This window comes from Trichosurus vulpecula, chromosome 2, assembly GCF_011100635.1.
Source record: "Trichosurus vulpecula isolate mTriVul1 chromosome 2, mTriVul1.pri, whole genome shotgun sequence".
In the NCBI taxonomy this organism is placed as follows: Eukaryota; Metazoa; Chordata; class Mammalia; order Diprotodontia; family Phalangeridae; genus Trichosurus; species Trichosurus vulpecula.
The window spans coordinates 70,306,546-70,320,228 of record NC_050574.1 but is presented as its reverse complement, the minus strand read 5'-3'; the positions used below and the strand labels follow the sequence as shown (position 1 = coordinate 70,320,228).

The following is a 13,683-nucleotide window of genomic DNA, read 5'->3' as shown; positions in this document are numbered from 1 at the left end:
TCTCTTCCCCTCCAGTTTCTTCATCTGTAAAATAACAAGGTGGAACTCCATGGTTGGCACCGTCCAGCACTCTCATCCGAGAATTTTGTGATATCGTGTGTATGAGTTATGAGGTGGTGGTCTTAAGTGTGCTTGGGTACAAGTGAGTTCATGCAAAGAGCAGGAGGAAATAGCAGGATGGGGTAGGGTGAGCAAGCATTAGCTGGGAGGCTGAAATTTCTAGGTCCATCCTGTTCTCATTGAAGAACTTCCCTTCTGAGTCTGTTCTTGGGGGGAAGCTTAAGGATCTCAAGTCAAGAGGGTGATGGAGTCTGAAAGAAAGCAGGCTCTCAGTCCGCTCCAACCTTCCTTCTGGCTGTCTTTCCTTTCCTTGCCCCTCTCCCCCCACCCCCATCCCTTTCTATCCTTCTCTTCATACTAGTAACTGTTCATCTCTGTTTTTTCTCTGTTCCTCCATCCCTGAATTGCTCTTTTTATCCTTGTCTCCATCCCTCTCTCCATGCCTGTCCCTAACCATTCTTATATCTTTGCCCATCCTCTGACTCCTTATCACTGTTTTCTGTGCTTCCCTCTATCCCCCGTCTATCACTGTGTCTCCATCCCTCTCTCCTTGTCTCTCCCTATTTCTGTCTCTCTGGCGCCCCATTACAACTTCTCTGAGCTTTCCCTCATCCTCCTGTCTATCACTGTCTGTCTCTCTGTTTCTGTCTCTTTCTCTCTGGCTCCCCATCACTCTCCTCTGTGTTTCACTCAATCCTCTTATTGCTGTTGCTGTCTGTCTCTCTGTACATCTCTCCCTGTCTCTGTCTCTGTCTCTTTGATTCCCTGTCATTATTTCTTTGTGCCTCCCTACATCCCTCTATCTCTATCCACTCGTTTGTCCCTGGCCACCTCATTGGCTCCCTGTTGATACGACTGCTGCTGTCTACATCTCTCTGCTTTCAACCCTGCCTCTGGGACTGCCTCTGTCGCTTTCCCCCCATCACTCTCTCTCTCCTTCTATGTCTCTCTCTTTCCTTCTCTTCCTGTGGAATGCAAGCAGGGGTTCTGGAGTCCCACCGCCGCTGTCATGGGAAAGCAGAACAGCAAGCTTCGCCCAGAGATGCTACAGGACCTAAGAGAAAACACGGAGTTCTCTGACCTGGAGCTGCAGGAGTGGTACAAAGGTTTCCTGAAAGACTGCCCCACAGGCATCCTCAACGTGGAGGAGTTCAAGAAGATCTATGCCAATTTCTTCCCCTACGGAGATGCCTCCAAGTTTGCCGAGCACGTCTTCCGCACCTTTGACACCAACGGGGACGGCACCATCGACTTTCGGGAGTTCATCATCGCTCTCAGTGTCACCTCTCGAGGGAAACTGGAGCAGAAGCTCATGTGGGCTTTCAGCATGTATGACCTGGATGGCAATGGCTACATCAGCCGGGAGGAGATGCTGGAGATCGTCCAGGTATGGTGCAGCCTCCCCCCACCCCGTTTGGCCTCCCACCAGCCCTGGCAGGGTAGAATCGATCCATTCATTCATTCCTTCAGTCAACATTTAATAAGCATCTCCTATGGGTATCCGTGGGGCCCAGGGAGATACAAAATATAGAGAAAAATGTAAAATGTCTCTAGTAGGGGGACATGACACAAATAGATCGCTCTAATATACAACATGACGCAAGTGCCCTGGAGAAATACAAAGTGCTATGTGAGGGTTGGGAGGCAAGGTTATTACCAACAGGGGATTCAGACAGGGCTTCCTGGAGGAGGTGGTATTTGAAATGGGATTTGAAAGATGATGGTGAGGAGGAGGAGGGAAGAGATTTTGCAGGCTTAGAGAATTGGGTAGGTGAGACACCAAGGTGAAAAAGCTCTTTATGTTGGGGGGTGGGGAGAGGTGCAGAGAGAGTCAATTCAGTTTTCTAGGAGCATAGTTTGTATGTGTGAAGTAATATGAGATAATGGAAAGGCAGGGTGATATCAAATTGGAAGGGCCTTGAATGCCAGACACAAGTGTCTGAACTTTATTAAGCAATTCAGCATTTAAGTGCCTAATATGTATAAGGCCTTGTGGATATAAAAGCAAAAATGAAAATTGCCTTCAAGTAGCTTACGTTTTATAGGGGAATATAATATGTGGTGCAGTGGACGGAGCACTGGGCTTGGAATCAGGAAGACTCATCTTCGCAAGTTCAAATCCGGCCTCAGACACTAGCTGTGTGACCCTGGGCAAGTCACTGTTTGCCTCAGTTTCCTCATCTGTAAAATGGGCAGGAACGGGAGATGGCAAACCACTCCAGTGTCTTTGCCAAGAAAACCCCAAATGGGGCCATGAAGAGTCTGACGTGACTGTGACAGGCTAAACAAGATAAATGTAAGATCATCTGAGGAGGGAGAAATCACTAGCAACAGTGGGTGGGGGTGAGGAGTCATGAAAGACTTCCCCTAGGAGGGGGCATCTGACCTGAACCCCGAGCGGAGCTAAGGATCCTAAGAGGGAGAGGTGAGGAGGGAGCACGTTACAGGCACGGGAGACAAGCTCCGTGGAAGCGATGGGGAGCTATCGAAGGTTACTGGGCATGCAAGGAAGACTGGTCTGGCAGGTTCCATGGCAGCATGTGAATGTGGGCTTGTCGGGGTTGAGAGACTGGAGCTGGGACGGCATAGCTGAATACTATCCCCGTGATCCAGGAAGGTCATGATAAAGAACCAGACTTTAGAGGGGTAGCGGGTGCGCATAGAGGGGAGGGGACTGAACGCTTTGGGGTGCCATGGGGACACAGAGGATCACTTCACTGCCCTCTCGGTGGCTTACGATCAAAGCCACAATTCCTAATCCCGGCATCCCACCAATTGGTCCCCATCTACCTTTCTAGGCTCTTCTCATGAGATGCTCCCCTGTAGGTTCTCTTTGTTTCAGTCAGATTTTTAGCCTTACCGTCCCTCCGATAAATAGTGTGGTATTGGAGAAAGAATTACGAAGATTAGGAGGGAGGGGACCCGGACTCTAGTTTGGTCTCTGCTGTTCATTCACGGTGCCTCAGTTCCCTCCTCTGAAAAGGAGGAGATTGGACAATGCGATCAAAAGGGATGAGTAATTGTAAAGCGCTTAGCCCCGTGCCTGGCACATAGTAAGGGCTCTGTAAATGTTAGGTGTTAATTATTAATTAATATCTAAGGTCAATTCCAAGCTTCTCTCCATGAGTCTAAGCTCTATACCCTTGAACATGATATTCCTTGGGATCATTTCACTTTTCACTGAAGGAAGAATCTGTTTCCCTATAGTGTGTGTGCGTGTGTGTATGTGTATATGTGAGTGTGTGTCCATATGTGCGTGTGTGCGTGTGCGTGTGTGTATGTGTATATGTGAGTGTGTGTCCATATGTGCGTGTGTGTGTGCGCGCGTGTGTGTATGTGTGTGTGCGTGTGTGTATGTGTATATGTGAGTGTGTGTCCATATGTGCGTGTGTGTGTGCGCGCGTGTGTGTGTATATGTGAGTGTGTGTCCATATGTGCGTGCGTGTGTGTGTGTGTGTGTGTGTGTGTGTGTGTGTGTGTAGGGGGAGCTATCCCTCTCCAGTGGCCTCCTCCCAGCATGGCTCAACACAGCTCCAAGCCCTGCCCTTGGTGCTCATTTGCATAATTTCGCATAAATTAGTATAAAATATCTCCTCCTTGATCTTCCAGTTGCTGAACCCTCTTTACCAGCCTTGCCTATGCTCCTGACTCTCCAACCTGACACCTGACACCTGATGTGTTTATTTGCATACATTTGCATAATTTCTACTTGCTGGGGCCTATCTCCCCCCACTGCCCAAGCTGAGGACTCCCAGAGCAGATGCTCATGTACATCTATTTTGCATAAATTGGGGAGGGGGGATTTTCTCCCCAACGCAATGACGTCCATACTTTCAATTCCAGGCCTCCTCATCCTCAGTCTTGTACTCTCATTCTGAGGAGATGGTGGAGGGAAGGGATCCTGGTCCAGAGCACCCCCTGCTGGTCACATAGGTCACTAGCCCAGGTCAATTGGACCCAAATACTTCAGGAGCACTTGCTATAATGTCCGTGCAAAGCTATGCCAAGGCGGAGGAAGAAACTGGGGGAGAGCAAGCCGGCCCACCCTGATCAATCAGTCTCCCTCCTTCCTCCTGACCCTTGGCTCACCCCCTCACCTCTAGGCCATTTACAAGATGGTGTCTTCTGTGATGAAGATGCCAGAGGATGAGTCCACCCCTGAGAAGCGGACTGAGAAAATCTTCCGTCAGATGGATACAAACAATGATGGTGAGGGGCGTGGGAGTGGGGGCTCCCTGGAACCCTGCCCAAAGTCTGGCCCCTACCAAGCCCCTCCTCTCCTGTCCAGGAAGACCCCCCCTACTCCCTGCCCCTCTCCCACCAACAAACTGCTGCCTTCCCCTCAAATCAGCCCCTGCCCCACCCCCCCGTGATGTTCTCTCTAAACTGACCACTGTCCTCCCCTCCAGGGAAGCTGTCCCTGGAGGAGTTCATCAGAGGAGCCAAGAGCGACCCATCCATCGTCCGGCTGCTTCAGTGTGACCCCAGCAGCACCTCCCAGTTTTGAGCCTGGGGCCTCCTGGGGGATGGGGAGAAGGAAGGGTAGAGGGCCAGGCTGGGACCCTGCCTTACCCTGTCTTCAACTCCTATCTCCCACAGCTTCCCCTTCCCATGTCTTTGTGTCTAGACTGGATTTTGGGAAAGCCCAGGTTAGGGTGGGGCCTAAGCTGTCCCCTGCTCCTACCCCAGATTCCTGGGTCCCCATCTCCATATAGCGGGGGTAGAATCTGCCTCCTTCCCCAGTCTCTGACCAGGTCAAGTACCCTGGGGTGGTTGGACATACGAAGGGCAGGAGCTGGGCATGTAGACATACTTGCAATGGGGAAGATAGTGTGTCCCTATGCATCCAGGAGCTGTCCTCTCCCCCCACCCAGGTCCTCCCCTCACAGTCCAAGGACAGCTAGAGAGGCCTGATACCCAAGGAATCTTCCCTGTCCATGAGGCTTCTCAGCTAAGGGGACAGACTGCTCCATCCGAGGGAACTCCACGTCCCCCATCCGTGGCCAAGAGCAGGACACCTCCCATTCCACATAAGGCCTAGCCAGCTATATAGCTCGAGAGAAGTGGGGGTGGTAGTGACGAGGGAGGCTGAGGCAGCTGCCTGTGGAGGGGGCTGGAGATGATGGAGGAGCTCTGGGGGGGAGGTGCCAGTGGCATATGGCACTGGCACTTATTCTGTTCCCCCTCCCCCAAGCCCCCTGGATTCTTATCCAGGCCTTGGTCTCTCCTGCTTTGGCTTGGGGGTGGGGGGGGATGGTGGTGGAAGGGGATTGTGGGAAGGAGCTAATCATGAGCCCCCTCCCCCCAGGGGCAGCCCTGCTCCGAGCACTTTTCCATATGTACACGCACAGATGTGGGTCTGGGTCTACCCACTCCCTGGCCCTCTCCTATCACACCCAGACATCCAGGACCTGTCCACTCCCTTCCCCGACCTACTCATAAAACTGGGTGTCTCGGAACATTCCCCTCACCTCTCCCCCACCCCCAGACCCAGGGGCAGCGTCAGCAGTCCTCGCCCCCTCCTCTGAGCATGCATCCACTTGGAATTACTTTGTTCTTTTTAATAACTTCAGAATAAAGTCTTGTCTCAGTGCCGTGCCCTGGGCCAGAGTGGCCAGGGGCTGGGAAGTGGTGGCCTTGGGGAGCAGGCAGGCTTCAGGCACAGGGCGGGATGGGGAGGCTCTCAGATGCCTGCTTGGTTTCTTCAAAGAGAGGGGATCACAGGTCTGCCCAGGGGAAGGTGGGTTCCTTTCCAGGTCAACAGGGGGCCAAGATTCCTGGGCTCCAGGAACTAAGTCCTTCGTCTCTCAGACGGGCACTGGCTCCAAGCTGGAGCAGCTGAGTAGATCTCGGCCCTCACTAAGGTTTGAGCTTTCTGTGATCTGTGAAGGAGATCAAGAAGTTTTCTGATTGTTGGTCACTGCATATTCCCCCATCCACCCCCAGCAGCATGCCCTCGAACACACACATGCACACGCACATGCACACATGGCCAAAGCTAGATAGGGGTGAATGGGGCTGAGGACAGGTAGTAGCAAACAGGCTTGGGCTGGGCTGAGGGCTCTGTCCCTAACCTTCCTCCCAGCAGGAATCCTCATCTGGAAATGGGCCATAAAATGGAAGGGCATCTACAGAAATACTCTCTATGAGATCCCCGGCAAGGAGTCATCCAGATTCTGACTGAGGCCTTCCTATGATGGAGAAGCCACTGCTTCCCAAGGCAAAGCATTTCATTTTAGACAACCTCTAATTGTTAAGCTTCCCCTCATTACTCTGCCCACCCTCGCCCCTCTGTGCTCCTACTTCTGTTCTCTGGGGCCACGCAGAACAAGACTAACCCCTTCCCCAGCCTGGAAAGAGCCACCATGTCTTCCTCAGGTATACACAGGTGTACACACCTCCACTTCATAGATCTGGAGGAAACCTGAGGGGTCATGTAATCTTTCCTCACTTGGGTTATTTCTAGTCTCCATTCCCCTCCTGGTCAGCCTTCTCTGGATGTGTGTCAGTCTTGCCAATTAGATTTCAGGGGCCAAAGGAAAAGGCCGGAAATGATGCTTTCTAGTGGGTGACCACAACTACATGGTACCCTGGGAAGAAAACTCTCCCAGAGTCAGAGGACCTATATTCACAACCCCCTTGTCATGCTTCCTTCCTACCCGAGCTTGGACAAGTCATAATCCTTCTGGGCCTCAGTTTCTTCATCTGTAAAATGGAAGGCTGGAGTAGGTAACTACCAAAATCCTCATCTCGAGGCCTGTGAGGTGTGTGGCCCCTTCTAGGGGCCATCTTCTGAGGACCCCAAAGCACCAGACACACCCTCTCTTTTCTCATCTTCTCTCTTTCACACTCCAATCTTTAACTGACAGGGGGACCTGGGCAGTCACTCCCATGCCTGGAGTTTATTTTCTTATCTGAAGAGAAGAGGCTTGAACTCCATGGTTTCTGAGGTTTCTCCCAACATTGAGAATTCTAGGAACACTCCTCTGTCTGCTGATCTCTCTCCTCTCAGGCCCAAGACAGCTGGCAAGGTCCCATGGGAAAGGGCTAGTTCCCTTTATTAGCTAATAGGGGATGGAGTTCTTGGCTGAGGAAAGCCGCTTGCCTTTTTTGGGTAATGGCCTAGGGCCTCAGGGGACCTAAATTCTAAGGATTAGTTGGGTGACTTAACTAAATGCTATACTTAGCTAAGTAAGCCTCGGGTTTTCTCACCTTTGTTCACTGGGGACAATGACTCCTGCCCCCTGCCGGATAAGGAAATAAACAGGAAGAAAGCAGCTGTCAAGCATGAGGGGTGACCACAGCTGGACAGCTGAGGGTCACACACCTGGGCAGCTCCTGGAGAGAAGCCAAGGGGTCCTGACTCCCAGCCCTAGCACAGGGGCGGGCATGGGAGTGCAGGGGTGGTGGGGAGAGTTCTTACCAAATGTTGACTCCTCTTCCCCCACCAGGGCCTCAGTTCCAGCAGCTGGTGAGTGAGCTGGGCTGCCCGGACAGCAAAGGCACTTTCAGCCACACAAAGGGCCAAGGAGATAGCCCAGAGACATAGGGTGGAGCTCTGTGGGAGGAGAGGAGGAATGGGGTGAGAAGAGTGACCCTGAGGGACCCAGGCCCAGAGCTGAAGGGATCATAGATAGAGACCTCTAATGGACCTTGCAGGCCCTCTGGTCTCCCTCATTTTACCGAGGGCCAAAGAAGGCATATGAGTTCCTCAAAGTCACACAGAGTGAGCTCAGAGCCAGAGAGAATTGAGACTGGACCAGCCAGGAGTCTGCCCCACCACAGTCACCTCCATAAGTGCATGGGGAGTTTAAAGGACAGTCCAGGAGTCGAGACTCAAGGGGTCACTTACATACAAGTCTAAGAAGGCAGTAAGGGCCTCCAGGGAAACCTGCTCTCAGAGAACATTTATGTGGACCGGCACCTCAGGGAGGACCCTATGGGGGGGGGGAGTGTCACATAAGGTGGACATAGGACCTAAGAGAAAATCAAGGGGAGTTCTAAACTTAATGGTCATTTACCCAGATAGGCAGAGGGTCCCCAGGGGAGTCACGTGTCCCAGGGAGTCCCATCATGGGCAGTCACTTACATAGATTCGGGTGGGGTCAAAGGGACAGTCCGGCGTCAGGGAGAGGAGCTCTGAGTTCCCAAAGGAACAGGTGGCAAGCAGTGACCTGCCCTGGTTGGCGAAGGTGATGGCGATAGATGCCAGGAGGCCAAGGGAACAGACAAGGGAGAAGAGGGCGCTGGTTACACTGGCAACAAACACCGTCCATCGTTGGAGGGAAAAGGTCCATTTGTGGGGAGGGGGCACCAGCCGGAGAAAAGCCCTTTCCCCAACACACACAACCTGCAGTCTGAGGCATCTTTCCTTCCACCATCTGTGAGCAGTATTTGGAGGCTCAGAGCACGAGATGATCAGGGCAGGGCAATGCATGTAGGCACTTGCACATATGTGCGTAACATACTAGAACTGTCAGCTAAGGGGAATGGGATAGACATCATCAAATCCAACAGGTACACATGGGGAGGGGGATCCCTCAAGGTCACAAGTGCTAGAAGGCTGTTCTCTAGACTCTCATTTTCTTTGTACTCAAACACCCTGATATTCTCTGGGGGATCCCAACTCTTCTCAGTGACATGGTCCCCAAACTTCCTGCCCTACCCTACGAGGGTAGCTAGACCCACCCCTCACCTGTCCTGCCCTAGCCTGGTCCCGTGTTTCCCTCTTGCTCCCCGCTCCCATCCCAGTCTGGGTTTCCAGGGGCTACTATACCAGGGAGGTGAGGGAAAGGTATCTGGACAGCACAATGACTGTGATCCCACAGGCGATGATCTATGGACAGAAAAGACATGAAGTGAGGGGAGGGCCTCTGTCTCTGTCTCCCCACAGCCACTGACAGAGGGAGAGGCTGATCAGGAGGCTGTGGGCCACTCCTTCTGCACCCGTCACTTTCCTAGGACCACCCTTGAGGCACCCCCTCAAGGAGCTTCCTCTCTTGCCCCTGGGGTCCAAAGCAATGTAAGCCCTTTAAAAATAATAATTAACAATAATAATAATGAGCATTTTCATAATGCTTTGAGGTTTGCAAAGTATTTTGTATATGTGAACTCATCGACCTTCACAACAGCCTTGTGATGTAGATGCTATCATATTCCCATTTTACAGATAAGGAAACTGGAGCTGAGAGAGGTAAAGTGATTTGCACAGGGTCCCACAGCTAAATAAGTAAGTGAGTGAGGCCAGATTTGAACTCAGGTGTTCCTAACTCCAAGTCCAGCACCGTGCCACCTCGATGCCATCTTTTGCCCATGAGAAGACAATCTCTTTGGAACCTCAAGCCAGACCAAGGGTACAGTCTGTAAAGAACCTTAGCCTTGAGGTGACCCTTCTGTGTGGGCACATGCATTACTGCCAGTTTAAGGAGGGTGGGAAATGGGAGTAGGGCCTGGAATTTGGGACAAAATTCTTTCCTCAAATCCCACACCCATCCACTCTTCCAGGAGCAATGGATTCTATTGTAAGACTATTCCAAGTTCTGTGAGTTCTATTAATAACTTACACAATAATTCCTATTTATTTAGCTTTTCAAGATTTATATATTTTTTTAAAAGATGAAGAAACAGAAGCCCAGGGGAAGCTGAGTTATGTGATCAAAGTCACACAGCTAGTAAACAGCAGAGCCTAGATTTGAACCCAGGACTTCTGGCCCCAGATCTAGGGCTCTATGCAGCACAGCTGCTTGCTTTATTTCTTAATGTCTTTATATCTGACCCTTCCTCTCGACTCCCACTGGGATCACCCTCATCCAGACCCTCCTTGAATCTCACCTTGACTATCTGTAACAGCCCTAGATTGGTCTCCTGGCCTCGGGGCTCTTTCCTCCCATCCAAATGCCCCTACTCAATCTAGCTTTACATCCTTCTCTGCTGGCAGAGACCCTCCAGCTCTAGATAGGCCTTCTCCCTCAATCAATCAATCAATTGGTGCCTGCTATGTGTCAGGCATCATGCTAAGGGCTGAGGATACGCAGAGGCAAAAGACAGTCCCTGTCCTCAAGGAGGAGGGTACCCCTTTCCACCAAGGCCCATTGCAGCCTATAATGCCACCCTACCCTCTGCCCATGCCAATTCTACCCATCCTGTAAGGCCCAGCTCAAAAGCCATCTTCTCAAGGAAGTCTTCTGCCCCCAGCCTCAGCCCCACTGAACCCTCCCTTCTCAGAACCTATGGCACTAGGTTTACTATCTGGGTTCATAAGATCCTAGAATCTAGAGCTGGAGGGGTCTCCAATCCCCCTCATTTTATAGTGGAGGAAATCAAAGTCCAGAGAGGGAAGTGATTTGCCCCAAGCCACACAGTGTATGTAAGGTTAAAGTAGTGGACCATCGGTAAATGACTGAGCCAGTACTTGAAGCCCTGCTGTTGTTGGCTCCTGCCTCCAGCCTCCACGGGATTTACTTCTCTCCCCTCTAACCTTCATTTATAGAAGTTACTTGTTTGTGCTGGAGGCATGTTTGATTTTGATTTTTTTTCTTTCATGAGCATAAGGATTAGTTGCTGCTTAATCATTTAAGAGAAGCCTCATTTGTAAATCAAGGAATCATAGTATCATAGATTTTGAGATGGAGAGGACCTTAGAGATCACTGAGTCTTACCCACTCATTTTACAGAAAAGGAAACTGACTCATAGAGAGGTTAAGTGACTTGCCCAGGATCATACAGCTAGTTAAAAGTCTGAGCTGGGATTCAAAGGTAGATCTTTCTGGTCCTATCTGCTATGTCATGTTGCCCCTTGAAAATAGGTGTAACCAAGAAGGGATGGAGAGGAGGGGGCAGGCTGGATGTTTTGGGGTTTTTTTTCCTATCTAAAAATGTTTTAATGATCCTTTAAAAAATTATTGGTCATTCTTGGACATAGGTTCCCAAAAGTGAACCCTGCCTTGTAACAAAGAAAAACAGTTAAGCAAAAACAACAGGCAGAGTAAGTCCATCTGACAATGTATGTGACATTCTGCCCCCAAATTCCTCACCTATTTGCTGGGCAGGGGTAAGGACGGTTTGTCTTCTGTTGTTCCCCAGGAACAAGACTGAAATGGAACTCTTTAAGGCAAGGGTTTTTAGCTCTGTGTGTGTGTGTGTGTGTGTGTGTCCTAGACTCTTCAGGCAGTCTGGTGAAGCCTATAGACCCTTCTCAGAATAATATTTTAAAATGCACAAAACAAAATACATAGGATTACAAAGGAAGACAGTTGTATTAGAATACAGCTACCAAAAATATTTTAAAACACTTACTAGCTGTGTGACCTTGGGCAAGTCACTTAACCCCAACTGCCTTGCCTTCCCCCCTCCAAAAATTTAAAAAAAAAAAAGTTCTCAGAGTCCAGGTTAAGAACCCCTGGTTTAGGGTATCTGCTAACACTGACACAGTGATTTGTATCATCACCTAACCTTTCTACGACTCAGTTTCCTTTTCAGTAAAATGATGGAATTAGCCGAGATGCCCCAAGATTTAGATCTAAGCTCCACCTCCTAGCTGCAGCTGGCACTTAGTACCATTCCAACCTTTAACCTCTGCTCTCTGAGCACGTAGACAATGGCCACCTCCCGCCAAACAGAGGTCTCTCCCCCGACATTCCCCTCTCCCTAGGAAGGTGAGCCAGACAGCAGGTACCAAGATGGCTGAGGTGACGGCGAGGATGTTGGAGACTGCATACTGCAGCGAGACGGCATCGTGGGTGTCTGTGACATAGCGCAGGGCTGTGCCATGCAGTAAGGCAGCTGTGATAAAACCGATGTGGCCCAGAACCAGCAGCACCAGGCCTGTCTTCATCAAAATCTTCTTGTAATCACTGCAGCTCAGGCCACCTGGAGGAAGGAAGGGCAACGGAGGCAACACCCTGAACCCTGGCTTCTCCCTGTGCTAACATGGGGACCAGTTCCCATCTTCCCTTCCACCTTCTTCTCTATCTCCCCTATGGCTCTTAGGAAGAGCCTGGTTGGTTAATATTTTGTTCGTTCGTTGAGCCCTGGGGAGAGGGTCTAGGGGGCATCCTCTTGCTATTGTTGGTAGCCTAGCCTTGTTATCACATCCATGCCAAACTCCTCCAGTTCCACCTGAGCCCAGATTCCGGTAGCTGACAAGGATATGCCCCTTACAATGGCTCAGGCCCTTTTCAAGTTGGGGAGCATACATCCAATCCCATGTCAACCTTGCCTGTCTGATGGGATATCTCTGAGTCCCATTGTACAGACGAGGAAGGTGAGGCCTGGACCAGAGGAGGGAGTCTTGTTTGAAAAGTCCCAATGAATATGTTGATCGTCCTTCTAAGGGCTCCCTGTACCCCTGACAGCATTTGTCCCTCTCTGAGGGACTGTGATTTTTTACCTGCCCTTCCTCAGGATACGCAATATTCATCCTTTCCTTTCCCAGCCCACCAGGGGAGTCCTGCTCCTTATCTGAGCAGAAAAAGTCAGAATCCAGGCCTTTTATGGGGCTTTGTGCATTGGGGCTGGGGGAGGAGGGAGAGGCTGGCCCTAGGGAAGCTCCCTACAAGGGACCACCAGCTGGTGGTAGTAGGGGGTGGGCTAGGGAAAAGAGTCGTTGCTGATCGGAAGCTTGGAGATGACCTAGTTTTAAGGAGACCTGGAGGGAAGAAGGGGCTTTCCCGAGGCCCACAGCCAGCTTATGGTAGAGCAGGGAGGGACTAGCAAGTCACCTCTCCTGACTCCCAGGTCCAGGGATCTTTCCACCACATTTGGGTATTGGGAGACACGAAGGCTGAGGAGAGAGAGAGGATCTGGGACTCCTACTTTAAAGGGTTCCCTTGGTGGGTGTTGCTGGGGAAAGAAAAACAAACACCCCTGGCTGGGGAGATCTGGGTTCTGATTCTTGGGCAAGCCTTTTATTGTCTCTGAGCCTCAATTTCCCCCATCTGTAAAATGGGGGCTCAGACTGGATCATAGGATATATCAGGGCCAGAGACTCAGAGACCACCTAGTCATCCCCTTGCTTTTTTAGGGAGGACAACTTGTCCCGGCTTTCTGAGGGACTCTCCAGCTCGGTAGTTGTAAGTAGGACAGGATGACAATCTCTCCCTCCCTCCCTCCCACCTCAGGGCTGGCAGGCAAGAAGAGCGAGCTCACCCAGTTGTAGACACATCGTGGTTCGTAAAGGCAGGGGTCCCAGGCTCCTTGCTGGGGTCTGGCTTAGTGAGGGTCCTCTTCCCGGGGACCTCCCAGAGGCCCCATGTCCATCCTCCTACCACTGCTCCCAAGCCCCAGCCTAGCCCCAGCGGCCCAAGGGGGTGGCCTGGCTGGATGTCCCCAGTGCCTGCACCCTCTTCCCGCCTCTGTAGGCTGAGGCTCTGGCCCGGCCTTCCTTCTTTCCCTTCCCTTCCCTTCCTATCAGCCCGCCCCCTGGCCCAGCCCAGCCCAGAAGCTCGCCTGCATCTCCAGTTCCTGTTTGACCAGCTCAGCTGGCACAAAGGGCAGGACCCCACCTCCCCCTGCCCCCAGGAAGGGATGATTCACGACTCTGACCCCTCCCACCCACCCTCTCCTAGGCAGCTGGGCTGGAGCAGCTTAGCCAGCCAGCCGTGCCTGAGTCTCTCTCCACAAGTC

The 13,683-nt window shown here is 51.4% G+C and overlaps 2 protein-coding genes across 5 annotated transcripts; one reads left to right on the top strand and one right to left on the bottom strand.

Annotated features, from left to right (window-relative positions):
* The first annotated feature begins 1,048 nt into the window (after positions 1–1,048).
* On the top strand, positions 1,049–5,658 carry HPCA (hippocalcin). The gene is made up of 3 exons (XM_036745538.1): positions 1,049–1,447; positions 4,164–4,269; positions 4,470–5,658. Exons 1-3 carry the CDS (start codon positions 1,070–1,072, stop codon positions 4,565–4,567), a joined length of 582 nt encoding a protein of 193 aa, XP_036601433.1. The 5' UTR covers positions 1,049–1,069; the 3' UTR covers positions 4,568–5,658.
* Positions 5,659–5,867: 209 nt separating this feature from the next.
* On the bottom strand, positions 5,868–13,222 carry TMEM54 (transmembrane protein 54). 4 transcript variants are annotated; one of them, XM_036747308.1, is made up of 6 exons: positions 13,207–13,222; positions 11,735–11,928; positions 8,837–8,896; positions 8,150–8,239; positions 7,484–7,618; positions 5,868–5,942 (listed from the first exon to the last, which is right to left on the bottom strand). In XM_036747308.1, the coding sequence occupies exons 1-6, from the start codon at positions 13,220–13,222 to the stop codon at positions 5,868–5,870; spliced, it is 570 nt and encodes a 189-aa protein (XP_036603203.1). The 4 variants fall into 4 exon arrangements, with proteins under 4 accessions (XP_036603203.1, XP_036603201.1, XP_036603204.1 ...); XM_036747306.1 differs by having other exon boundaries at positions 8,150–8,339; positions 8,838–8,896; XM_036747309.1 differs by lacking the exon at positions 8,837–8,896.
* Positions 13,223–13,683: the final 461 nt, after the last annotated feature.